This window comes from Sinohyriopsis cumingii, chromosome 3 (assembly GCF_028554795.1).
Source record: "Sinohyriopsis cumingii isolate HCF-2022 chromosome 3, ASM2855479v2, whole genome shotgun sequence".
In the NCBI taxonomy this organism is placed as follows: domain Eukaryota; kingdom Metazoa; phylum Mollusca; class Bivalvia; order Unionida; family Unionidae; genus Sinohyriopsis; species Sinohyriopsis cumingii.
The window spans coordinates 102,325,131-102,352,628 of NC_142963.1; the positions used below are offsets into that span (position 1 = coordinate 102,325,131).

The 27,498-nt window shown below is 32.9% G+C and overlaps 1 protein-coding gene across 3 annotated transcripts in view; it reads right to left on the reverse strand.

The window, feature by feature from the left end:
* Positions 1-237: 237 nt before the first annotated feature.
* Positions 238-27,498, reverse strand: part of LOC149803416 (uncharacterized) — a 51,467-nt gene continuing 24,206 nt past the window's right edge. Inside the window, exons 5-23 of one of the 3 annotated variants that reach the window (XM_089953118.1) lie at positions 20,754-21,380; positions 16,075-16,210; positions 14,227-14,348; positions 13,681-13,871; positions 12,484-12,571; positions 10,170-10,243; positions 9,689-9,725; positions 9,283-9,380; positions 8,741-8,863; positions 8,147-8,295; positions 7,223-7,358; positions 6,388-6,537; positions 5,306-5,477; positions 4,996-5,066; positions 4,276-4,413; positions 3,711-3,839; positions 3,240-3,385; positions 2,685-2,820; positions 238-2,333 (exon numbers count right to left, since the gene is read on the reverse strand). In XM_089953118.1, the coding sequence (XP_089809244.1) occupies positions 2,253-2,333; positions 2,685-2,820; positions 3,240-3,385; positions 3,711-3,839; positions 4,276-4,413; positions 4,996-5,066; positions 5,306-5,477; positions 6,388-6,537; positions 7,223-7,358; positions 8,147-8,295; positions 8,741-8,863; positions 9,283-9,380; positions 9,689-9,725; positions 10,170-10,243; positions 12,484-12,571; positions 13,681-13,871; positions 14,227-14,348; positions 16,075-16,210; positions 20,754-21,380 (2,804 nt within the window). In that variant the 3' untranslated portion in view covers positions 238-2,252. Of the gene's footprint in view, positions 2,334-2,684; positions 2,821-3,239; positions 3,389-3,710; positions 3,840-4,275; positions 4,414-4,995; positions 5,067-5,305; positions 5,478-6,387; positions 6,538-7,222; positions 7,359-8,146; positions 8,296-8,740; positions 8,864-9,282; positions 9,381-9,688; positions 9,726-10,169; positions 10,244-12,483; positions 12,572-13,680; positions 13,872-14,226; positions 14,349-16,074; positions 16,211-20,753; positions 21,381-27,498 lie in introns of those variants that run through there. The other 2 variants (XM_089953117.1, XM_089953119.1) reach the window with 2 other exon arrangements.

The window sequence follows — 27,498 nt, forward strand, 5'->3', positions numbered from 1 at the left end:
CGTCTTTGAACTTGTCAACACCCCTTGTGTTAGTGTGTGCTTTCGGATGCTCGCTTCTATCAAATGTTTTGACCAAACTTGGTAGTGTGTTGTTCGCAGATCAGTATAGAATGTTGATTGCAATCAATAGATATCAGCATTACAGTCTGAATAGACAATAACACGTTTATTGAGTTTGCACTCTTGGATTAGAAGAAAGACACGTTGAAACGGAGAGTTTTTGGAAAGGACACGCAGTAAAACTTTCAGTTATTTTATTAAAATACAATTATTTGCAGAAAATGCAGCATATGTTTTTGCATTTGTATATATGTTGTTACCAAAGTACACACATGAATATTATTGTCCTGGTATGTTTGAAATTGCAAGCAATGCATGATATATCTTTAAATTGTCGAGAAAGAAAGGAAATATAATTATTATATGAATGGTTGCTAATAATTTTACTTAAACTTAAAAACCAAGTATTAGCTTATTTTTATTATCTGGCATTAGATCAAATGTAAAAGAAGTATAAAAAACTATTACAAGACAAAACTTGTAGAATATAGCAGATAAATGATAAAATAAAATAACAATATTGAAATATAGTCCTAAACTAATTTTAACAGAATAATACTTACATCTACTGCTCTGAATCTCTTCATTCACTGACTATCATAAAGTATTATGGATAAATGCCTACGTGTAAAATGGGGCTATATTATGTTGTCCAAAACACACCCACACCCTGGTGTTTAAATTATTCATCATGTTTATTAATACTCATGGACCTTTCCAGCAACATATACAAATTGAAATATAAAGTACATGGTTGCAGCTTTTGAGCGAGTTGTTGTATTGTCAGTTTTTGAAGAAAATAAAATTCAACAGAAAATAATTAACCATTGTTCTTTTCTATGATGATTATACATTGCTACTTAAAATATTTGGAACCTACATCATCTTTAAATTCTCAAAAGTCATTGAACAATGTCTTTGTTATTGTTTATATATTTTATGTAATATAATATTTAAAGTTTTCCAAAGAAAGGCGATGGGGACATGAAAAGACCTACATATACTTCGGAAATACATTTCTATGCAAAGGCTAAACAGGAGAACTATTTGGTTACCAAGTCTGCCTTTGTATATAGCACAAAATTACTTTATAACATTCTCTAGAATACAAACGTTTGGGGATTAAATTCACTTGTTTATATATTTGGGATTGCAGAACATATTTGAAAAGACATTGTATAAAATATGTATATCATATAAGCACATATGCTGTTATGATGTTCAAGTATGTTAATATTCAGATATTTTCCAGTTTGAATTAAAAAATGCATTGCTTTCAATCTTTAGCAGCCCTTTCAGCTTTATTAGTGATGTATTCAAACTGTGTGGTCAATCTAATCATTTGATTTCTTTGAGACTTTTGTACATATTTCAGGACGTTAGATGGATTCATTAAAAATGTCACATGAGTTTATTCATTTGTTGTCCATCTTAGTATTTTCTAAACGAATCATTTCCCAAACGTCTTTGAAGACGAGAATGTCCAGCATGTATCATTGATTTAATTTAATGTCACACCACGTCTTATACATACAGTGGCACTTAGATTATGCCGATTTGCACCATGTTAGTTCCAATAAATGTTCTACATATTAAAATTCAACCAAACCCGAATAGCATATGCTGTACAAAACCACTTAGAAAATAGCTAAAACCAGCTCGCTATAGGCTATCATGGAACAATCCAATAAACAAGTATACGATACCATTACAAAAGAGTATCACACACACACACACACACACACACACACACACACACACACACACACACACATATATATATATATATATATATATATATATATATATATATATATATATATATATATATATATATATATATATATATATATATTAATTGATGACCTTTTTTCAGATAAAAAATTATAATATCCACTCGAATCAACATTTTATGATAATGTAAATGATTCGAATTTTGCAATGATCAAAGAATGGAAGTAAAACTAAGACCATTTGCGTTTGTAATGAGTTGATCCATTTTTGAATAATACGTTTATATCATTAGGAGAGGAATGTGGATTCAAATGTATATTCTGTCTATCAATGCAAACCATATGGTCAGTGTAAAAGTTATCATTTTATGGAAGGTAATAATATCAACACAAAATGAGCACTTAAATGGCTCGTATCTTCTTGGTATATTATGATGCCTCTAAGCTTCTCGCCTTCTGTTATATCTCTGAGAAATTTGAATACATTCCAAAGTTGCTGAGATAGTCAAGAACAACGTCATGGCAGTATTTGTATTGCTCCTGAAATAGAAAGTTCACATAAAGTACATTTATAACTTACATATTCATCACTGGTTAGGTGCGTGACTTACTGCCATTTTGTTTTCTGCATTAGCGTGTGTTCTAAATTGGACAGATTAAGATAAAGGTTGTAAATCAACAGCTGTGACAATTGCATAGATCTGCTGTAATACATAGATGTTATTCAAAACCATTTCGATTTGTACTTATGACAAGAAGGTAAGATATCTAGATTTTTTCTCGATGCGATTCGCCCCCAGTAATCCAAAAGGTAATTAAAATTATCTTTTGCAAGGTGAAGGTTATAAGTTGATCATTTTCAAATACATAATTTTAATATACTGCTCTTACAAAGTTTGGAATGATCTGTTGCCTCCTTGTCCTCATTTTCTTCACCGTCTGATAAATAGCCACGTCCCTTTCAACGTTCAGTCTCTCCAGGACAGTGGTCAGCACGCAATACAGGCCGCTCCTCTCTGCTCCATCCCTGATAGAATGTGCGTGAAAAGGGCACTTGTATTTAGTGAGTTGCTCTGTTTAATCATTTTAAATATCTATTCAACCCTATCCTTTTAAAGAATGCATCATATTATATTTAGGAGACGTTTTGGCCTTTGAAGCTTATATTCTATTCATAACGTTACTCATTAACAATCGTTTCATTTAGTTCTCTTTACAGCAGTGGGATTAGAAGTTTGTTACCAATTCTAACTAGTCATTCGGATTTACCAAGAGTTATTCCGTTATCTAAATAATGTACGTGATATTTGATTATAGTTTACTATAAGAATCGTTAGTGCATTAATATCTTTAGAATACAATGATCAACAAGCACCCATTTATTACTTATTCAAAATCTTATTATAGACGACAGCATGTAAAAATAGTCTATCTTGGGATTCTTACATGCAGTGGATGACAACAGTTTTTATATCGGACTGTCTCTGCCACTGTTCCACCCCGTCAATCAATTTCAGCATGGCGTCGGCCTGCAAGGGGACCTTGTCAGATCCGGGCCAGAACTTGCACTGGAACTGTCGCACCTCACGAGGCTGCTGAAAATGAAATTAAGATTGCTCACTTCAATGAGAACAGTTTTCAAGTATGTAAACTTCTGTGAGTTCATTTCTTTCCAATTTACTTTCCTTATGTTTCTGTGCCTTAAGACACAACACAACACAAAATCAAACCAAACATAAACCTGAAGCAAACTGTCTTTAAAACATCTAACAAAAAAGATGAGAAATGAAGTTTGTATGAAACGTCATCAATATGAAATTCTGGCAACTGCTTAGAACGCAAGCTTGGTGCTCTTTGTTAAGTGGCATATGTACAACTCGGTTGGTTCACACAGACATAAATATTTTTCGGAAGTACCTCGCCGTCTTTAGTGAGCCGAATTGTTCTCCATACATAATCTGTATTATCTGTGCTCTCATCGACATTTTCGATCTTGAAAATCATCTCCGTCATGGATTCTCCTTTGGAAGGCCAATATACTCCAATCTATTAAACAAATAAAGTTCAAGTTTAAAATGTTCAACTCGTCTAGAAGCTTAACCCGAATTCATTGTAATATGAATGATTGTTTGAAGGTTAGTTCCAAAGCATTTTGAGAGATTTTGTTTTCATATGAATATGCAAATATATAAAAATGAAAAAAATATGTCAAACTATATCTGAAATAATTGAAGAAAATTTATTGCTGAAGTATTAGTCATTAATCATTTCATTTTACAAACAAGGATGACTGCGTATGTATTATATCATTCTCATTAAGTGGAGAGAAAATATATCAACAGACTATCCAACTAACCATCAACGGATAAATACAATTGGTCAAATCAATTCTCGCGTCATATGATATTATCCGAACGTTTATATACTTCTTCGTTTTGAATATAATGTCAATGCAGTGGCATTTGACACCATGGGTACTCACGCCGTCTTTATTCCTCGGAAGAACATTCAACATTACAATAGTTCTAACTCCGAAGTCGTACACCAGTCTCCAGAAGTCTATCACTGTGTCTTCTGTCGGCATCTGCGTTATGATTAATCCATCTTTCTGTCTATGGCTCTATAAGTAGTAATGATTAGTTTGTATATCTTTGAATATAAATCTAACGTCAAAATTGTAAATGACATCTCCATCAGATTAATGGCCAAACAATCACCAGATCAGAGATCGTAAACATTTGAGCATCAGATTTGCCAAGCTATTGCCGTTGTTTCGTCATTTCAATTGCTTTGGAGACAAAACGTTTACCCAAACCCATACTCTTGTATGTTGCATGACCTCATGGTCAGATATTTCTAATTGTTTGAGTCGGGATCTAAATTTAATAATACGATCAAGAAAAAAAGCCAAATGACACAGGAAATAATGACATCATATTTTGTCCTTCCGTAATATATTTCATGGAGTTGCAAAGTTTGACTTCGTGATATGTAATTTCGACTGCTACAATAAACGTTATATTTAGATGGCACCTTGCTAGAAACTCATGACATTAGTATGGTATATTTCACTAGATTTTAATCAATGGAAGAAAGATACAGTTCACTTTCTTAGCAAGATTTCCTCATGGGAAACTAAGTGAGTTTTTGCATATTGTATCTAATTACAATGGAAAATGGTGTAACTAATATTCACACTTACTGGAATTTTCACGGCATTAATGTAATCAGTTCTTCCTTCTACCAATGACAAGCAAGGCCTGTATTCATCGGCTGAAACGGAAACTGGAAATTATTTGGAGCAATCCACATTTTATCCATTGGGCATCAATTTTCTGAGTGCAAAGCCATGTCATCAGTATGCTTTTTGTACTTCTAAAGGAAGATGATTGCAATTTTGATGAGATGAAAAACGTTTGAAGGTTGTACTGCCATGTACACATTTTACACTATATAGCCAAGTTCGAGAACTTGTTTTAAGTGGAAGGTTTTCAGTAGCATAACGTAATTACCTGGAAGAATGTTGCTGTATCGGTTTTTGTGTTTGTTCATTTCAAGCTTGGAAGTACGCTGAGGATTATTGGTGATGATCTCCTTCTTCGACTCACTCTCTTCCTCTTCGTCATCTGTGTCATAGTCCCCTGGTGGACGATATACAGCTTTGTTGCTCTCGTTTTGAAGTTTCTGCAGAATATTAACAATAATATATAATACTGAAATAAAAACGCATATGAGTAAATAGGTGCATCTAATATTACACTGTTCGATTTATATTTTTCTTTGAATTTCGTTTATACATGTATTTTATTAAACCTTCTTAGATTCAAATCGTACGCTTATTCTTTTTTCCGAGAAAAAAACAACGAATGTCAATGAGAATCCATTTGCACATATGTCTTGAAATATCGGACCTTCATATATTAAAGTTATAGCTCTATGAAGGTAACATAAACATATTTACAGAGCCCAGAAAAAAGCGACTGATAGTCTTCATTTTCCCCCAGAAGAACCACACCGAGCCTCCTATGTCTTAAAATTGATCTATTATTATTTAAATATTTATATGTATATGTTTGAAGCTATATATGTAGGTGTAGGGGATTTTGTTTTGTGGGTGTGTTTGTGGGTAATCGTTTGTATCTCTGTTTCATAGGCAACTTAGTAGATTTCACGCATGAGTGGAGAGACCTCATGTATGCCCAACGAATTCAATTTCCTGGTCCATCATATCATATGAAATGTTGAAACATAGCAATCCTTTCTTCCGACATTACCCACAACGTCTTGTATTTGCACAGTCAAAATATTACCCAACGCTCCGTATAATAATCGTATCAAGTAAGCTTGCCTTCCCTTGAGTACAGCTGATAAGCTATTGTAAATTTTCCAATCCAATTTATTAACGCTAAAGCCCATATCGCACTCAGTAAGGTGTCTTGCGTTGATAATAATTTAATAAAATAAATAATATATCTGTATCTGATCTATTTGAACTTTGGAACAGAATCCTATGTTCGTTACATTGTATTACCCTTAAGTTAGTAATGAAACTGGAACCAACTGTAACATCTCCGAACCCCCACTTCTAATCTACCTCAAATTCAAGAAGTAGTCCAGTTTTTCTTTGTTTCCTGTCGATCTCCAGTAACTCTGTGTACACAGACGGGTATTTTTCGGCTGAGACAGCAGATCCTGATACCATCAGAGCTTCCACAAGGGCTTCGTGCAGGAATCGATACTGATCCTGGAAAATGTATATTAAGAGGCGACTATTATTCGTTTGATTGGTATTAATTGAAAAGGAGAAGCACAGTCCGGATCAGGCACAAACATTATCTATAATGCATTAGATAGATAGATAGATAGATAGATAGATATATAGATAAGTAGATAGATAGATAGATTTATAGATAGAGAGATTGACACATATTCTTTATATTGGAAAATGTATAATTTACTTTGAAAAATGTGTAATATTGAATATACTTCTGTTTGGTTTCGGGCTAGGCGCTGCGCTAAAACCAAATAGATGAAGAAGCGTATAAACACAAACATGTAGGCGTGCTTGTAAATCTATATTAAGTGCAGATGAGAACCCTCATCAATTAAATAGAATTTCTTTCAAATCGCAAGACTGAAAAGAAACGTTGCTCTCTGTAGCTCTTTAATATGGTCCGAAGGTTCGACTTTTTGGTACAATATAAGATATCATCTTGTTTCTTTGTAATTATACCGTGTTCTCAAACGGATCTTTAGATTATGGGTTTTTGATGACTATATTTGAAGGAAAATCTTGATGTGCGACTACAAGATTTGTTTTCTAATAAATATAGGATTGGATTCTTTTTCCATTTATACCTGCTGAGAGAGAGAGAGAGAGAGAGAGAGAGAGAGAGAGAGAGAGAGAGAGAACCTCGTTTTTGTATTACCTCAGTCTGTACCAAGTTGACTCTTTGCCTCCTGAGTTGAGCAACACAAGGAAATATGTGCACGTACTGCTTGTCTATCCCTTGATCGACCAAATAGTCCAAGGCAATGTAGGTGCCGGTCCTGCCTATTCCGGCGCTGTGATAAAATGCGTGTTTAAAAGAATAACTTATTTTTCCTACCACAATGTATTATTATTATTATTATTATTATTATTATTAGTCGTAGTAGTGGTAGTAGTAGTAGTAGCAGTAGTAGTACTAATGGTAGTACTTTTATTATGATAGGGGCACCGTCACTGCATCGATTTATCGCAGAGACAGTGTTACACGGAAGCTACTAAAAGTTAGGGACCACTGTAAGAAATACTAGAATGAGCAACAACAGTCTTTGCGATTTTCCTAAATACAAACTAACGCATCTACTTACTGTTTACAACTACTACTCCAGTCTCAAGTTCGCACACAATTTTGCTACCTCATAAGCATATTTCAATCTTTCAAACACGTTTAAAGTCGTTGTTTCCAGAGATTTGCGTTGAAACAAAAATAAATTAAAAAAAATGCACAACTGCCTACAGGACCGCCAAGTCATTCTTTACGTCCTTTGTTTTTGTTGTTTTTCCTTCGGATTTAGAAAAGCGTCGAGACATTGCATTTTGGAAGTAGGTGAAATAATATACTTTTTAGGACGTCTTCATGCAATAAATCGCAGATATTTATTTCTGCACATCATAATGTGTGAACAAAACACATATAAAAGACGTGGAGTAATTTGGTTAGGAATTTACAGCATATTCAAAATTTATACTTTAATTTCTATGTACTGAAGTTTGATCGACAAAAATGTATGCGTAGGAAATAATGTATACACTCTTAATAATAATAATAATAATAATAATAATAATTATTATTATTATTATTCACCTGCAGTGGACAAGTGTTGGGCTCTGTTTGTGCGGCTGCGCGTTCCTAACCTTGTTCCAGAATTGAACAATGGAAGAGGCGGCTGCCGGTACTCCTTTATCAGGCCACGCAGTGAAATGAAACTGTGTGACTTGTTTAGTTGTATTTTCCTGTTACAGATAACATACATGCTGCTTCAGTTTGTTGCTATCGCATTTTGTTGATATTTGTAATTTTTCAGGTTTTATTTTCTCTATGCTTGATAAACGTTTTAAGGAGAATAATATAATTATAATAAATTTGTTAGACGGTATTGGTAAGTAATGTTGAAAAGCGGTGAACACAATAATTTTCTTAGTAACCTTTGTACGAATTGCATCAAGTACCTTTGGAATCTCACGTTCTCTTTTATCGTTCATTAGCAGAAGATAATAATTTCATGATTAAAACGAACATAATGTATTTTAAGCACCAACGACTGAATACAATATGTATGTAGTTATTTATCAAGAGCCTTCAGATGGATAAAATGTTAATGTATGCATCAGATGTCCATTACGTATAAAATATAATACTTGAACTATAAGCTAGAATATGTCTCGTAATGCGATTTACCACTGTCATGGTCAGGGTCCTTATGTCATATTCAGCAAACGTGTCAACATGCACTAGTGTAACCTTAATTCCGCCATATTGCTGCTGGGATCCTTCGTTGGGCCAGTACTGCAGACATTTCATCTAGACAGAATAATGTACAACAATGGACATTTTGAGAAAAATGTTATTTCGATTCACTCAATCGGACAAAGTAATAGAAAATAAAACAACAAACTCTTTGGTAGCCTTTACATTAACAAAATTGAAAATAAGACAAAGTGAATGGGAGACAAACTTTCATAATGAGGGTCTTTACACTTCACGTTATGTGTAGCAATTACTTGATATCGAATGAGGAAAAACTTATTTTTGTGTGGTGTCTGGTGGCCTATTCAACTTCTGTATGTTTGTTACCTGTCTAAAATACTGATTTAACTTTTATTTCGTGGAATTTGTTTATGTCATCAAAATGCAATGCAAACTAAGTACGAATTTTACAATTATTTTTTTTCTTTCTCTACTTTCTTCTACCATGACATAATATTGATTGGAATGCTTACCGTATCACCTTCAGCAAGACGGGTGAGCATGACTATTTTCTCTACGTCTTGTTGGTATATCATTCTCCAAAAATCATTAATATTGAATTTTGTTGTTCCTGGAAAGAGATGGCAATTCGATGGAATGGAAAGGTTAGAATTAGCTTGTTTTCAAGGCAATATACAAGGCATTGTTACGAATGATACCACTATATGCCATATACCTGAAGCATAACACTTTATATACAGTATCTTAATCAGATTATTGTATATTAAGTATTGAAATAAATATGTCTTTCATTATTCCTTAAATGAAATACGACATTAGAAAGCTGCCAATGTTGATTTTACAATATAAGACTAGATTTATGAATTGTGAAGAAACATTTATAATAAAAATTGTATTAAACATGAAAAACAAAATTACCTTGGGATGCTATATATGCTTTTGGTCTTGAATATCCCTGTAAATACACAAGAGTATCGAAGAAATAAATCAAATCATACCAAAGTGCTTATGATGCTATTTATAGTATCATTCATATAATACGATACGTGGAATATAAATAAAGCAAATGTGTTTATACTTATTCACGAATTTAAATTAAAATTTTGAAGACAACAGGTATATCTGAAACTTGTTATATATACACAGGTTAAAAACATCCATTTGTTTAAAAAACGGCAAATAAGCCATTTCAGTACTTCGTGGTCTCGTTGATATGTGTTAATCTGCTTGTATGACTCACTTACCATATGGAGCTCAGATCCCGAATTAAATACTATACAGCAGAAGTTTTTTTTATACTTTCACTCATTATGAAAATATTAAGTAACACTAATGTTGCAACATATTAATAAATTACAAATCATTTTAAGTAAGCGATTCAAAGAAAAATAATACTTACATCTATAAAAGACGCGTTTATGTAGTCTGATTTGTCTTCTCCAAGAGGCATAAGTTTGACTCTTGTGGAGTCATCTGTAACATAAAAATGAATACTAAATCCTTTCTAAAAACGTGAACAATACATTAAAGGTACACGCACAGGCACACACACAAATGCGTAATGTACGAACACTGGAACTTGATATACGTGATATCTGCACGATACATATTTATTGAATAAACGTATTTTGCACCATTCACGAGATAGAATGTAAGCACAGTTCAACCTTTCTGAATCCGTCTGATGTAAGATGGAATAATGTTTGCAATATATTCTTTGCACAGTATTAGCTCCCCTTCGTGCTCCTCAATACTAAAGAGCAAATGGTCTAAAGCTGCAAATTGGAATCAGATCACAATTTATAATTCCGGTTCAGTACCCACGAATGCAGTCCCACTCTAATTAGGATCATTGTTTCATGTCTAGTTTTGGTGATGATACAAGAGTTAGATTTACGCATTCTTAGTGAAAATGTTATAGTTTATTCTTTAGAAATTGAGCTTATGGCGTGGTTGTCTGTGTATATTTCGGCGATAGTGCACAGTGAGTAATAAGACCTTGGTGATGATCCGGAAGTGATATATGTGTTCCATTTCACACTGCTTTGTTTACAGTCCACCCTCTCAAATAAATGCCGGTGAACGTTTGACAAGAACTTCACCGTGAAGTCATCGTTGAAGGTATTTTAGATTAACATATGATTTGTTTTGATTGGAACACAGTGGAAAGTTCAGTTTTGATAAACAAATGTAGAGACTATCTAGGAGAAATAATTGTGATCTGAATCCATTTGTAGTGCAGGATACTTTACACTATATATGCATTGTCACGTGGTAAATAGCATACCCCACAGTTAAATTTGGATCTTCTGCTTTAGATGCCATGACAACTATGGTCTGATAGATCAGATATAACTATATTTATTTTATTGCAGAAAACATGTGACAGTTTAAATCTACGTAACTTCATCAACTTAAAGGAAAAAATAAAGACATTGATTTAATTTAATCATCGTTGTTGCAGTTTTAAGGAGTAGTTAATCATATCATTAATACGTAATTCATTCTTAGCAGACATCTGAACCATTCTTTGTAGGGACTGCATATTTTCTTTCACTATAGGAGTACCAATATGCTTTTACAAGAGCAACACCCAACTATATACTTTTAACATAATTTTCAGCTAATTTTTTCTCTCTCTGAATTTAGTACCAAGAAAATTAGGTTGTTTAAATATAATATTAAAAGAAGTTTCGTTTCTTTGCTATTCACGTCTTTGTTGTAAATGCATTCTATTCAAATAGCTTTAGAAATGTTAGTTATGTTGAGGCCATTAGAAGCGAGTAAAAGTAATGACGTATTGTTTTATTAATAAACACTCATATTTACTTTATTTGTACTAAAATGCTTTGCCATTCAAGTAACAATATGACTGCAAACCTGAATTATATATCTATTCTGGCCCTTATAATGGCACATGTAACGATGTTATAGAAAGAAGATGACAGTGGTTATTTAACAAGCTGAATTAGCTTAAGGTACTTACGTTCGAGCATAAATACATACATAGTAAACCATCTTTTTAAATTTTTTTCTTGAAACTTAAATCTATGTGGGTTAATTTGACACTTGTCCAATAATCCATACTGTCTTTATTAGTCCTGTTTGGTTTTACAGATGCAATGTAACATCCACATATTTTCATGTAAGAATTGACGCTTATCAAATCATAGCAACCCGAGGCATGAATCCACTGTGACTTACAATTCGACTGTTTAGAAAATTGATAAAATACACAAGTGTTATTAACTCTACCTTTCGGCTGTTACACCCGTACACAGCACAATGATCGTGCCCGCCCATTTTATTCAACATGAATGATATATGTTTTGACTTGACGTGTTTACCGGTGCGTGTATTCAACAATGACAGCGACTCAATTGCCCCTTCAATTGCTTGTCTCGCAAAAGCCGAGGCAATAACATAGGATCTTGAGGCATCAGTGTACGCGCAGAATAATGTGAAAGGGTGAAAGGACTCTACCAAGAGAGAAATCTTCGTAACATAGTTTGACTGAAAACTATATGCAAGTGATACACGTTCACTGAAGAAATTATTCCTGACCAAAATGAAAATTATTTTCAAAATACAAAGATCATAAATGTCTATAATTCAACATAGAATATTTGCATAAACGAAACTTCGTGGATATCAAATAAAGATATTATTCCAACATTCGGTATCGCAGTCAATTAATAATAGAACTGACTTACATGGGTAAAGACCTTTGTATCTGTTCTTCTGACGGTTGCTTGTCTTTGATGCTGCTTTTACTGGAGAAAGTAACCCAGACGGTAGAGCCTAAAATGTACACCTAATTTCATCGTTGATGAAACAAGATTGTCTAATTAAACAATACTTTTGGAAAATAGATATGCAAAATATTCCCACATAATAGTTCACGATACATATCCTTTAAATTCCTTCTATTCTTAGTTTTCGTTTAGAGTTAATTTCTAGTTTTCATTCTTTAAAGGTCAGGATCAAACGGGTAACATTATATTGTTATTAAATGACTATTGCTATCATTTGTTCCTAAACTATGTAACAGAGAAGAAGCGAAACTATCAAGCTTAGTTTACTCAGAACATAGTGAATTATTCATGCATACAAAGTGAACATTGAAAAGACACTGATAGTATTGTGAATTAAATCCCAAATAAACCTATATGTTCATAAGTTTAAAAGTACAGGATGTTCCGAATGAATTCTGATAGTCTTGAGTGTCTTGATCTTTCACAATGATATAATCCAGAATCTCTCTGAATGAATATTTCACCGTAGATAAAATAGAATTTCCGAGGTAACTAACAAGGTCATGAACTCAGATGTAAGTAAAGAACTTGTATACTGCATAGAATTATGACAAAAATCCGATATAAATATGATCCTCACTGTTATTTGAACATAATATCTATCTATCTATCTATCTATCTATCTATCTATCTATCTATCTATCTATATATATATATATATATATATATATATATATATATATATATATATATATATATATATATACATATATATATAACTCTTAATCTAAGTAACCGTAAAAAAGCGAAATCCAACAAATTTTTTTTATAAATTCAGCACGTATTGGCAAATCACAACACATTCACCGCATAAATTAAATAAGATTTTTCTACAATAAATTGCTACATCGTTATATAAGCACTTTAAATTAACGGGTTTTTTGTTGAAACTGTTACAGTGCTGTTGACTTTTTTAGCGCTTTTTCCAAAACATGGTACACTTTCTTCATTTTATTTGTACTATATATTTGCCGCATTTTATCGTCTAAACCCAATTTGTTACTGACTTTTTGTAGAACATGTCTCTAAGAGTAGTTTCAATGATCACAGCTGACATTGCTATTATTATTATTATTATTATTAAACCAAGAAAACCTCAAACTCGTCCGATAGTTTGCTTCCATCAGGTGTTTTCTCCTGGACATAATCCCACAGATTAGATAACATGACTGCACCGCTTGGAATGAGAGCGTTTCCCTCCATATTGTAGTAAGTGTTATCTGTGGAGGCATATTCATCCGATGCTTCAATCTTTGTGTATTGTTCTTTCAAGTCTTCTTCATGTACTACCAAATATATAAACGTTTGGCATATATGAGGCAATGTTTAAATGTATTCTCTGAAAAATGTATAAATGATACTATATATATATATATATATATATATATATATATATATATATATATATATATATATACATATATATATATATATATATATATATATATATATATATATATATATATATATATATATATATATATATATATATATATATATATATATATATATATATATATATATATATATATATATATATATATATATATATATATATATATATATATATATATATGTATGTATGTATGTATGTATGTATGTATCAGAGTGCGTAAAGTGGCATATTTGGAGAGAACTCACCTAGATTTGTGTATATAACTTCTCGTATTTGCTGTTGTATACTGTTCTCTAGCTGTCTATTGTTTGGAGGAGGTAAAATACCATCTTTACGTAACGTTTTGTGGCTACTGTTCTCTTTTAACCTGAAAATGGAGCAGGAAATTTAATTCGTTGGGCATACATGAGGTCTCTCCACTCAATTTCGATGGAACATGACAAATCTATGTTGTACTCCGATTTAGAGTAATATAGGAGTCGGATCAAAATTCTGAATAATTGACAATGTTGTAGTGTTTCGTGTCAAATGCTTGAAAGTTATAGCTGCTTTTGGGTGGCTGAAGAAACGTGAACCTAAATGCAAGACATCCTCGAGATTTGCTACACGAACTGAGTATTACGGCCAATTCGATAAGAACATGTTATGACACATCTTTAAATCTGAATTTGGTGCACGAATTCATTGGCTTTAATTTCCCAGCCCACACTTAGAGGTTGATTAGGACACTATGATAGACTGCACTGATCTGAACACTGGACGAAGGCAAATGAATGAAATATTCATTCTGAAATATTATGTTAAACGGGCTTCTTTACTTTCGAATATTAATACGGTTTAAATATAAAATTGGTGACATACATATGCGATCTCGTTTAGTACATTATACTCTAATAAGTATCACATAAATAATGTGCAAGTAGGTTCCCAGTCTTGTCAACCATTTTAACATTTTCTGGATTTCTTCAACTTGATTTATTTTCTATTATCGAGATGTCTATGTGGACGGTATAATTTTGTACATCAGAGCGATTTAAGCACACAGATTATACTGTGACATCTTCACACAGATTATACTGTGACATCTTCATACTTCTGGAACTATCCAACAAAGGTCTATATTTCCAAGCATATCGTAGATCATTTATATTGTTTCCGGAAACATGTTTTTAGTTTAGCTGAGACAGAAGACGACTCAAGCATATTGCATATTCTGCAATAAACTGCGGGCAGCAGTTTCTATTCGCGCAAATTGAAAATATAATTACATTGTTATGTGGAAGTGATTGGGATTCTCTAACTGCAGAGCTATTCTGGAATGGTCTACACTAGATTAAGATTTCAGATGATTTTGAACTCTGAAAATGCACAAGGAGTATTTGAAAGTTAACGGATAAATAATTAACGAATACAGTTGAAAGACTGTATCGTTATAAGTGATGTATTCTAAGATAATTCAACTACGCTAGTTTCTATGGCAATACAAAATAAGATTGTAAACTAGACTATGAGAAGCATATCAAGGATAGCTGTGAATGTATACAGGACAAAAGTAGCAATGGAAAGGAATGACATTGCAGTTCAAATATTATCTGTTAAAAACAAAATGTGAATAACAAAGCAACTTTTTTTGCGGTATATTTTCCGCATTATTCCCTTTATACAAAACGCCTATCTATGAGGGGATTTTGAATGAAAACAAACAAGAAATATATGTTCAAAAAGCACACAGCAAGTCTCAAAATGCACCATAAGACATGGTTAAAATCCTTGATGTTTTCAGTAATCGAGGAAAAAAATTATTGTAAATTATATGATAAAGCAATTTTCCAAATGCACGGGATTTCCATGAGATAATTTTAGTGAGCAAAGATATTAAAAAAGTAACTAAACACGCGCATTTAAATAATACAACGTAATATACATCGGTTTAATACTGAATTGTGTGTTTTCATGCATGCACTTTCTTCGAGGTGTCGATCCCTGAGAAACAAATCAGTAAATCAAGAAATAACTTAGACTGAATATATATACTTTATGTACAATATTTTTACACTTCTACATTGACGTATACATTTAACTGGACCATGTACCTATGTCGTCTGATTGCGATAAAGATGGCGATAGCCACCACCAACAGCAATGCTATAGCTCCTCCTGCACCCCCTGCAATGCCACCAATGTTTGGATTGTTTTCTTCGGAGTCAGCTCCAGTTCGTGCAGTATGTTCTGAAACAGTGGGAATGATTGTATATGATTCTGCGGCAAAATTCACGTACATACAAAGAGAGAGAGAGAGAGAGAGAGAGAGAGAGAGAGAGAGAGAGTACAATTTATTATATTTAATGAGTGAATTTGTAATATTTTATTAGTGTCAATTTACCTATGAAAATATAAGGAAATATGCCACGAATGAAAATGCATTTTGATAGATCAAAATAATTTGTTAAAATAATATCATTTAGGGCGTGACGTCCGATAATTTATATATAGCGGAGAACAGCAACTATCAAAATGTAGTGGACTTCATGAATGAGAAAATAAGAGAGGACACAGTTTCAACAACCTGGATGCTGCATTAGTACTACATGTATGCTCGCATTGACACATGTACATACCCAGACAATAAGTAAAAACTGAAAAAGCCAAGAGAGTCTAAACTTCTATCAACCTTCTTATGGTCACTTGAAATACATGTCCATCACACTTGTAATTTGTGCCAAACCCAAAATATTCAAAACACAACAGAACACAATGTGTTTTGTTCCTTATTAACATCTTTGCTAAACGCAACGCCTTTTTAGCACAAATATAGAAACAAGTTATAAGTACGATAAATCTATATCTCCTAAGAACAAGTAATAACTAACACATGGAGATAAATACCCTCTGTACAAAATATAATTGTATTATATAAACCCCGACCATACTATATCATGAACACACTGTACAGGTAGCAATTTCAAATCTAATTCTAAATATAATAATTATACCGTGTTGTTTTTTTTAAAACTGGTTTTATATGAAGGTAAAAGAAGATGCGATGTACAGTGTCGTCATATCGAATGGAAGCTAAGATCTGTTCATATTGAATGACCACAGCATATTCATGACATAGTAGTATGCCTGGTTACATGTAATAGCTACAAATAGGATCGAACAATGATTTATGAATAAGAAATTGAGTTACGATCATGAGTAAGTAATGCACAAAATACTGATACTAAAACAATTCGTATTCTTGAGCATGTCAGGTTCTTTTGAATATCACTTAACATTCACGAGAATTATGACAGGATTTGAGCTTTAAAATTAATTTTGCAAAATCGTCATATGTCATTAAGTTTGGTAACCAAAACAACAAACGATACACATTTTGTTTGCATAACGATAAAATTACATCAAAATTAGTTGCACATACGGGAAATTATAAAAATAGATACGAAAATGCCTTTTCTTACGACTGATTATGGGAAAACGACACTTCGAAATAGCATTCATTGCAACAGTGAAGAATCATACGCTCGGTTTTACTAGAATGAGAATCAAGAGTGGTTGATCCTGTCGAAAAGGCGGAGAAAGTAATCCAGAAAAGCTTTATAACTCAGCCATAAAAACAAGTGTAGTGACTTTATAACGTTTACCAGATATAGTTTATTATCAGAGCTTTATTTCATAGAAGTAGCGTGATATTTCTTGGATGAAGAATAAAATTACACACAAAGAAGTCACGTACGTTTTGCTAAGTTTGCATTGATAGCTATTTTATCTGGATTGATTTGAAAAGTACAAATGATAACATATTGCATGGAATTGGTCTTATATTATGCTAGATATTTTTGTACCTCAGAACAACTGAATAAATAAAGTACAATCTCTTAAATAAACGTTTTTCTTTCCAATTCTCAGGAAACATCTAAAACAGTCAAATAAAATCGAATATTTTTAAGCATGTATAAACTTAATTCAAAGAGATTCAAAGCTGGCATAACCATGTTTGTACTAATCTGATAAAGACTGAATAGCATATACCTTTTCACTCAGAATCTCATAATTATCTGTCCAACATTTCTGTACAACAAGAGTTACGTTGGAAAGCGGTCACTGAAGGAAGAAAGAAGATAGCGATAGATCCGGAGACTATGTTAGTCGAGTGGTTAGAATTACTGTTGGATGTCTGTAGAAAAAGTACATTCTGTAACAATAGAACAACACGAATAAACCATTGAATGAAGCTTGTGTGTCCCTTTGACTATATAGTGGTGTAACAAGCAACGTTTTCCATAAGCACGGACCTTACGGAAATGTGTTTACGTTTTCAGCCAAGCAGCACATGGTCGTCATAGACAATCAGTGCTAATTTTTCATTTCATCACGATTGTCTGACCAAAGTAATTGTTTTGCAATTAAACGAGAAATCTTCGCACATTTTGAATTATAGCTTCTTATTAATCACTTATTATCACACGATGAATTATAAATCCTTATTAATCACACGATGTTTCTTCCTCTACAACTGACTTTTGATCTTTATCAGTTTTGACCTTAAACACACGGAACTCTATTTTCGGAACACTGGGTTATTTTTAACAAGTCCAGAAACGTTGTCTTTCATTTGCGGGATTGCACAGTTGCTTTCTTTAGTATCATATAACATGATCGTCTATTTCGTGTCAATGTAAATGTTCTGTCTCGACATTAATGCATGACTGTGTCAATCATAGTATTAATAGTCTCACTGTATAATTTAATGTTTCAACTTGTAGTAAAATTTGTACATTGACCAATCTGGAAACTCTGGCAATGTAAAACCAGACTAAGTTGGTTAAGTTAATTTGATTTCCTCGTTTCTCAAGCATACTAAGACTTAAAGAGCGTGAAGAGTTGTTCTCCTGAGTAATGAGAGATCTTAATGGCAGATGAAATATATTCATCTGCAAACAGTTATTTTGTTTTTCGTTTCCTGAGATCTTACATTTCTTGAACAACTAGTTTGAAGTAGTCTATTTTGAACTCATTGGTTGCTTTTTGCCTCAAATTTGTATCCAGTTAAATACAACTTTTCAAACACGGTTGTTTTGCAACCAAAATAACGCTGTATATATTTTCAGTATTGAACCAAATTGTGTGTATATCTTTGAACATTTTCCTAAGGTGCCTAACAATGTTGGTACCATTGGTTTTGTATTTATCAATTGTCTTATTTTCAATGGAAATTTAACGTTTTCATCTGGAATTCATTACATTGGAGCTTTTGCAAGTAATAGTCACACAAATGTAATGGGATATAAAAATCCGCTTCTAAAACACAAAACTTGTCATAGGCAACATGTCATTTTGAACAGAGCACTTTTAACCATCTGAATAGTTTGTTTACATTTGCCAATTGCCAATGTTATGCTTTTAAGTCATTCATTGGCTCTAGACCCATGAATAGAGGCTGTTAACATTTATCTGAACGTCTGTATAAGGTAGTATTTGCTTTTAAAATCTACCTCCTACTAAGCCCTTGATCGTTAGGAATATATCACAGTGTTCTAATAGTTCTTTTTCTACACCCGATACTTTAAACTCGCACCATAAACCAGCTCATAAAAACTATAATAGCGAAAGAGGCATGGCTTGTAACGTTTTCAAGCATATATTTAAAATCTCATCAGAAATGTAACGTATCATGATTATATCTTCCAGCATTTCATTCATATTTACGGATATAACAAGTTCGTTTGAAATATCTCCCACTGTAGTGCTAGTCTAGTAATTTGGCAATTGATATTGTAATGTTTTCCTTTTGATACATGAAAACATGAAAAGAAATATAAACTACTGATAAATTACCAGCCCATCGACAATTGTAAATATTCCTGTGTATAAACATGAAAACTCGATCTTGAGAAGTGTGGATCAGCAATAGTTTGAAATCGTTGGATAATGATTTAAGATGATACAAGCATCAAGATTTCCTTGAATACTGAAAAAATATGTTACATGTATGGGAATTATCTACCGTTATGTACTCCGTCTTGGTCACTTGCTGTGTACCTTGATACATAAATAATTGTAATTAATAATAATCTTTCAGACCGTAAAATATCTCATATGATGAGTAATTGTGTAACCATCTTCATTGTAGATGGAACTGACGTCTATGAGAATTATGCAAGGGATATAGACGAGGATATTTGGCCCGTCTTTTCAAATGCTGTTCTGAAAATACATTTACTCCGCTTAAGACGACATTAGTTTAGATAATGAATATATGCAATGAAACAAATTAAGGCCTTATATTCATTTCACATTCATATGATGGATTCATTATCATCAAGAACAACATGCTCGTCGTTCTCGAAATTACAGTTGGCATCAACGGCATGACTATTAAAGCCAGTGCAAAGGAAATATTTCGAAAGCCATCACTTTGATCAGCAGTGATATCCTTCTCCAACATATAAGAGAAGCTTAAAGTTCCATTCTAAAAATATATGACTCTGCCTGTTCATGGGAAAACAATCATAAAGGACTGAAAAGACGATTATAAAATGATTACACAATGCATTGGACTTTATAAGATACATTTTTCAATACACATTATCTCGATAGGAAAATGTTTGATGAACTTTATGCAGGTTACGTTAAATTCAACGACCTGAAACTAAAATAAAACGTGCAGAAGAGAAGAAAATGAATTCTTCCGAAATTAATCGGTAAATGGATAATTTCGAAAGAATAAGGCAGAACGTGTGTGCATGATACCCAAGAAACTTATACCTACCTGAAGAGTAACAATCCTGAACTGATTTTCTTCCAATGCCAGTTGTGTTTGTACTATTTGGGCACGTATAGCACGATATTTGGCCAGACATATTTTGATACATGCCTACATCACATTGGGTACACAGATCAGGTCCTGGTTCGCTCTTGTAACTTCCAGGAGGGCATTCCAAGCATAGTGATTGAGAAGTAAAGTTTTGATACATACCAGGAGGACATGCGATACATTTATGTGTCCCTTCTGATGACTGATAGCTCCCTTTGGGACATGGAATACAATTAATTTGACCTGTTTGGTTTTGGAAAGTCCCGACAATACATTTGTTGCACAACTCAGCACCAGGTAAATCCTGGGAAGTTCCAACTGGACAAGTTAAACACTGACTTCTAGATCCATTATCTGGCTGATAAAAGCCAGGACTGCATTTGATACATGACTCAGATCCAGTGGATGACTGGTAACTTCCCGGTAGACATCGCATACAAGAAGTCTGGCCTGTTTGATTTTGATATGTCCCAGCCTCACAAGAAATACATGAAGATTGGCTAGTTAATGGTTGATAACTGCCAAGTGGACAATTCTCACATGCTGAACTTTGGCTTGATCTAAATGATCCCGCAGAGCACTCTGTAATGAGAATATATTGTTAAGATATCTGTCTATTTAGTTACCTACGGATACATCAGACATATAATAATTGATTCTGGTACTGCATCTAAAATGTGCGAGTGCGGATTTCTTTAACACAGCATGTTCAAAATGTTATTTTACGCCTAAAATGCTACGAGTATGCATTTCACTTAGCTTAGAATGTTCAGCACTGTTGTAATGTGTCATTTTTCTATATTTTCTTTTGTAACAAATAAAAGATAATTTAGGAAAAAAATAAGAATTTAGGAAGAAAATAAAAGAACTTTCTTTAAACTGAACTATCCGTTAACAGCAAAATAATGAAGCTGTGAATATGATTTGTCAGTTCGTCAAGTCTGTTAGGGGATTAATGATTGGTTTATATATATATATATATATATATATATATATATATATATATATATATATATATATATATATATATATATATATATATATATATATATATATATATATATATATATATATATAAAATTTGGTATTTATTCGAAAGACGATGAATTCATCTACATACTTGGACAGTGAAATGTTAATAATGTTAATTACATGAGTCAAAATGGTAAGTCTGTTTTTAAAAAGAATGTTTTTGTTTCTTTAGAAGTGCCGATATACTCAATCAGCTGCTTAATCCAGATTAAGTGTCAGTAAATCCTGTAAATTTATTTTGTTATTGATGCTGATTATAAAGCTTTAAAGCTTTCATTTGAACAATAACTCGTACCTGGAAATGTTGACTGGGAGAATATTATGCTACATTATTATAAGTAGGAAAACTAAATGGGTGCCTTCTTACCTATAAGAATAGAAATTGGGGCATGTAAACAGGAAAGAAAATACTTCAGACATCATTTAGGTAGTTTAATTATTGAAGAAGAATTGGACATAATATTGCAATGCTGTGATTGTAATTTATGAGTGTCTCAAATGCAGACATCTTGTTAGCAAGACATTATTTGGTCTGTACAATTTGATCATAGCTATTATAATCATTTACACAGGCAGCAATACGGAGCTTAAATCTCTAAGCTTTACATACTTAGCACTTTCATGACCTGCTTTTGGGATGTGTATTGACTTTTGGTCTGTTTTATTTTCTTCTAATTTTAAGGGTAGGCAATGTTCCTAACTGCTACTGTTTTCCCTTCTCATTAGTTCTTCTACTTGCATCATTTCGTCAATAGAGTTTTATCTTGATGTTTTGTTAGTCACGAATATTGATCATTAAATTTGCCATTCTCATGGAACTTATTTTATTTTCTACAAAGGGGTAGGTACTATATGGGCTCTTTCTTCGCTTAAAATTTCACAAACTTTCCAAAACGTTGTTGATCAGATAATATCATGCCAAGAAATGAATCAACATTTGACAAAATTAAAATTGTAATTGATGTTTAAAACGTATTTGATATGACAATAGAGGCACGTGCACGTAGCGTCAAATTTGGCTGTAATAAGCCATTTTGTGTTAAAATTGGGGCTATGTTTAAAAACCTAAGGTGTCCACATATGGCAACCAAACTCATAATTTTACCGAATATAAAGATAATCCTGAATAACCAATTTGACTCTTGCTTGTGGACCATGTAGAAACGATAAATTTAAGTATGTCAGCGTTCACTAGTAGCTTGCATATCTACACTAATCGAGGATTAGCTACATATAAGCTGGCGTATATGCTACAATGAACACATACAATCATGTTTACATATACCAAAATGATTATATGTCCACTAAAACATGTATTCGTATCGTATGGTGAAAAAAAAAAAAAAAAACAAATTTCGTTCGTATGTGTGTCAAAAACTGCAAATTTCTTTATTTTCTGCATGTTCAAAATATTTTACAAACTACCATCGCGCTTTATTTTTTGACAGAAAACACCCTCTTAACACCATCTAACACGTATGTAAATTTCAAATTTCCGTCTGCGCTCTTCCTCAGGAAAAAATAATTAAGACAAACCGTTTTCTTAGATTACCCTTTATGCCGTCGCCACATGTGGCATAGAAATGAAGTGCAAAATATCACGCAATATCATTGTAAAACACTATTTAAAAAATAATTGACATTCAAATGTCCCATGTGGTTTGTATTTTTTCTTTTCTATGATCGTGTTTTGGGACATTCTGAAAATTGAGCTGAGGGTAAGTTAAACATAGAAGTGGCATAAAAAGTAAATCGATCCACATCAGCAGCCGCAACAAAACCAACAGCAACAAAAAGCAGTTTAGGGTATTATTTTACTAAGGGTATCTAAAAGATAACGGAACGATGATACAAATAATAATAGAGGTTATCTTTCACTTTTGATGAATTACTTAGGTACGGAACTTCACAGTATCTTCTGCTGAAGACCACATACTTCGGTCTCCAGCTGACAATAAAACTGTCACCGCCCGAAAAAAACAACCCCACAAAACAAACAAAACAAAACTGAATGCAGTAGTGATCGAAAAGGTATTCATTGACGAAAGAAATATATTGCGGTGTGTTTAATGTACTCTGTAATACAGAGACGTATATACAATTCTTTTTAATAATGAGGACATACCTGTAGGACAAAATCGATCTTAACCAAAAGAATCCCACAATACAACATTCTTCCTAGATATAATAATTTGCCTATTACAGTTTTGAATTATCCTCGTGGTGCAGATAGAGGCAAAGAGCAAAACACTAAATCGTAAGTCAGGGTTCGAGCCACCATGGAAGTATAATGTGTTTTCTATCTTTTTAGATTTATATTTATAAATAAGTTTGCTTTTTATGTTTTCCGTCGCTGTGTTAAGTTTGATCCATCTTGCTCTATTTCTTTCTTTCAGTCTTATGTTATCTTATCATCTATCCAATGATCTGAGTTTAGCTTTAAAATAACACTGAAAAAACTGCTATTTCAACTGGTTTCTTACCTATGTCATTATCCAGCTTATTATTGTTTATCATTCATGTTTCCTGCTGCTGATAACTTGAGTGTTTTTTTCATGACCATTTTTGTGTGTGTATGTGCGTGCGTGTGAGAGAGAGAGAGAGAGAGAGAGAGAGAGAGAGAGAGAGGGAGAGAGGGAGGCAATATAAATGGTCACATGAAACTAAAAGAGGTGGGATCTCTACCATTGTTTATTTGCTAGATTTTGAATGATGACCCTGGACTGTTTGTGTGTGCGCATATGTGTTTGTGGGTGCGCTTTGCCGGAGAAACGCACGCGTGAATGTATATAAAGTTTTGTTATGCATGAACTCTATATTGATGCACATATAAAACATTTTGTAAATTTTTCACGCCATAAATTGTGCCAATTTCTTTGTTGAATTGTTCATTCTAACATTAATGCAAAAGTAGTATCTCTTTTCAAGGTTACGTTCTGTGTTTGCATGAGTACAGGAAGACATATATTACCATATCACCTTGAAATTCAATGGCAAATGCTCTAAATTATTTGAGGTACAAGCGTTCGTGAATACAACTTCTTAAAGACAAAATGATATGATGGGGATAACTACCCTTAATTTCCAAGTCATTTAATATAAAGTTTAAAATTTCAGAGAGATAAATGCAATAATATGGCATGAGTTTCTACAAAAACGAAATCTTGAGCCATTTTCTGTTTAAATTAACCATTGAATATGCAGGAGCTTAAGGGATGAATACCATGTATTAAAATATGAGATATTTGGGTGTGCCACAACAATGACGTCGGTAATAAGATTATGGGCATGGGGAGCATTGCACACTTGAGCAATTACATTTGTATTAATCTGTCTTACTGTAAGGTTTGTTTTTCATTCCATCTCTTGTGATTTATTTAATGTATAATAATAAACCAGTGCCAGTTCACTCATACTGATATAATCACTCAGCGAAGTAATAAAACCGCGCTATATGTGTGGAAAGAGTGCTTCAAACAAATTATAATTTACAGCTATTGTACTCTGTCTGTCTGTCTCTAATGAAATGAATTGCAATATATAAAACATTAGGATCAATCATCATCATAAGCAATATTTTGTTAGAATTAGTAAGCATATAAACTAAGTTTTTCCCATGAATTATGCAAAATCAAAACAACATTCTTCGCTGACACTTTGAATATTTCTAATTCTGTTTTATATACAAGAATCATCATGCTGCTATTATTAATGTAGAAAGTGTATTCAGTGAAATTCGTGTGCAAAAGTAATCAACAAATATATAAATTGTCTTTTCTGGGGAGATTCTAGCAAGCATTGGACATAAAGACATCGCTAAACATAAACATGCGCGAAGCTTTTTAAGGACTCATGGGACTAATTCAGTTCCCATAGTAAACTTATGCCAACACCATGATATTAAAACTTCAGTAACTTTAAATTTCTAAGTACTCATGATCAAAGCTGTATTTATCAGTATAGATGACACCGGGATGACAGCTTCTGTTTAAAGAAAAGGATGTAAGCCGTCTAATCTTCTGGACCTGCATGTGTTTGAAACATGTGTTTTCAATTCCTCACCAAAGGGTCGGGTGTTAATTGCAGTAATGAGTGTTCCAAACTCAAGACTGTTAAAGGACTGAGATTCAAAAAAAAAAACCCAATGTCTATTTTTTCAGTTTCAACTAGGATAAGCTGTCAACAGATTATTTTTCCTGAATTATAACTTTCATTGTCAACCCATTACTGTTACCTACTCTATATTTGACCCTCATACAGGGTCAAAGTTATTTGAATATTGTAGTATCCAGTAAAGCTTTTCTGTGCGGTAGTAGACCCTTGAAGGAGAGCTATCGTACTGGGACAGGACAGACAAAGTACTGTTTTATTCACATTCATCGACCCTAACCCTCAATCTAACTGTCAGAGACATATGTCATTTGAAAGCAAAAACATATTCGTTTCAGATAAGGGAGTAGGCGAGATATATAATTCCTTGCATTTAGACTTGGTATTCTTGATTTTTCTTATTTGTCATAAAATGTGTTGCTTTAGTTGTTCAGTTACAAAACGATACTACTGTATAAAGTGGTGCTATTGTCGTTCATATACTTTCTTCAGAGGTCAGCAGAGTGTTGATAAATCTGCGGAAGAGAAAGGTCAAGATTTCCAAAAACGGTTCCTTAAATGTTTCTAATTCGGACACCAGTGTCAAATTCGACATTGAATTAAATTTTTTATCTATGTCTTTAAAGTAATTATGAAAAAGTAGATGGTATTGTATGCAAAGCTACAAAAAGAACTAAAGGATGATATTAGCTTATGGATGGGTTTATTGACCAATGGTGTGTCCCATGATTCAGCGTTAATTAGACCTTTAAATAGTTAAAAGTATGAAGTTTTGTGTAAGACGGTGTTTTCTTTGCAGGATGATGTGATCTTGGTAATGAACGCAGTTTCTATATACACGGCATCCAGATTCCAAATATTATTGTTGAATTACACAATTTTATTATCATATATAAGTACTGGCTCAATCAGAAATAATACTTGTCTGCGTTTTCTTGGTGGGTTCGGATAACAAATTTGACAATCTGTGTAGTTCTAATAGATCAGTTTAATGGAGACTAACAAGCAAGTCAGGATTACAGTCTTATGTTAAATGATCAGGTAACCTAATTCGAGAGTTGATTAGAAATAATTCTCTAGTGATCCGAATGTAGGTTCTATTCTGGGTTAGTCTGGGTGTCATTCCATTTAGCCCTATTTTATCATAACACTTTCCAGAGCCTCCCTAAACCTAATTGTCGATGGTGCTGTTGATCACGTCTTCAAGCAGAAATAAACAATAAATTTAGTATGGAAATACCGCTCCGATAACCTTGTAAATCGTCAGGCTCTGTTACCAAAATCCCCGAAGTTAGTAAAAGTTGACTAATTGTGGCGTGTTGGTATTGCTTCTTTCTGTCCATCATACACCTACTTTATATTTGGTAAGGCATGCACTGGTGTAAAGGTCCCCCACATTATTTATTGTAAGGAAATTATGTGTAGTATGATATGTTTGCATTATATATGAACACAATAAGCTAGCGTTCCCCGTGGATAGTTATCTTTAGTCGAGTTTATATCAAAATGCTGAGTTGGGTTTACCTAACCACAACGTGCCTACAATGTAGAATCCAAT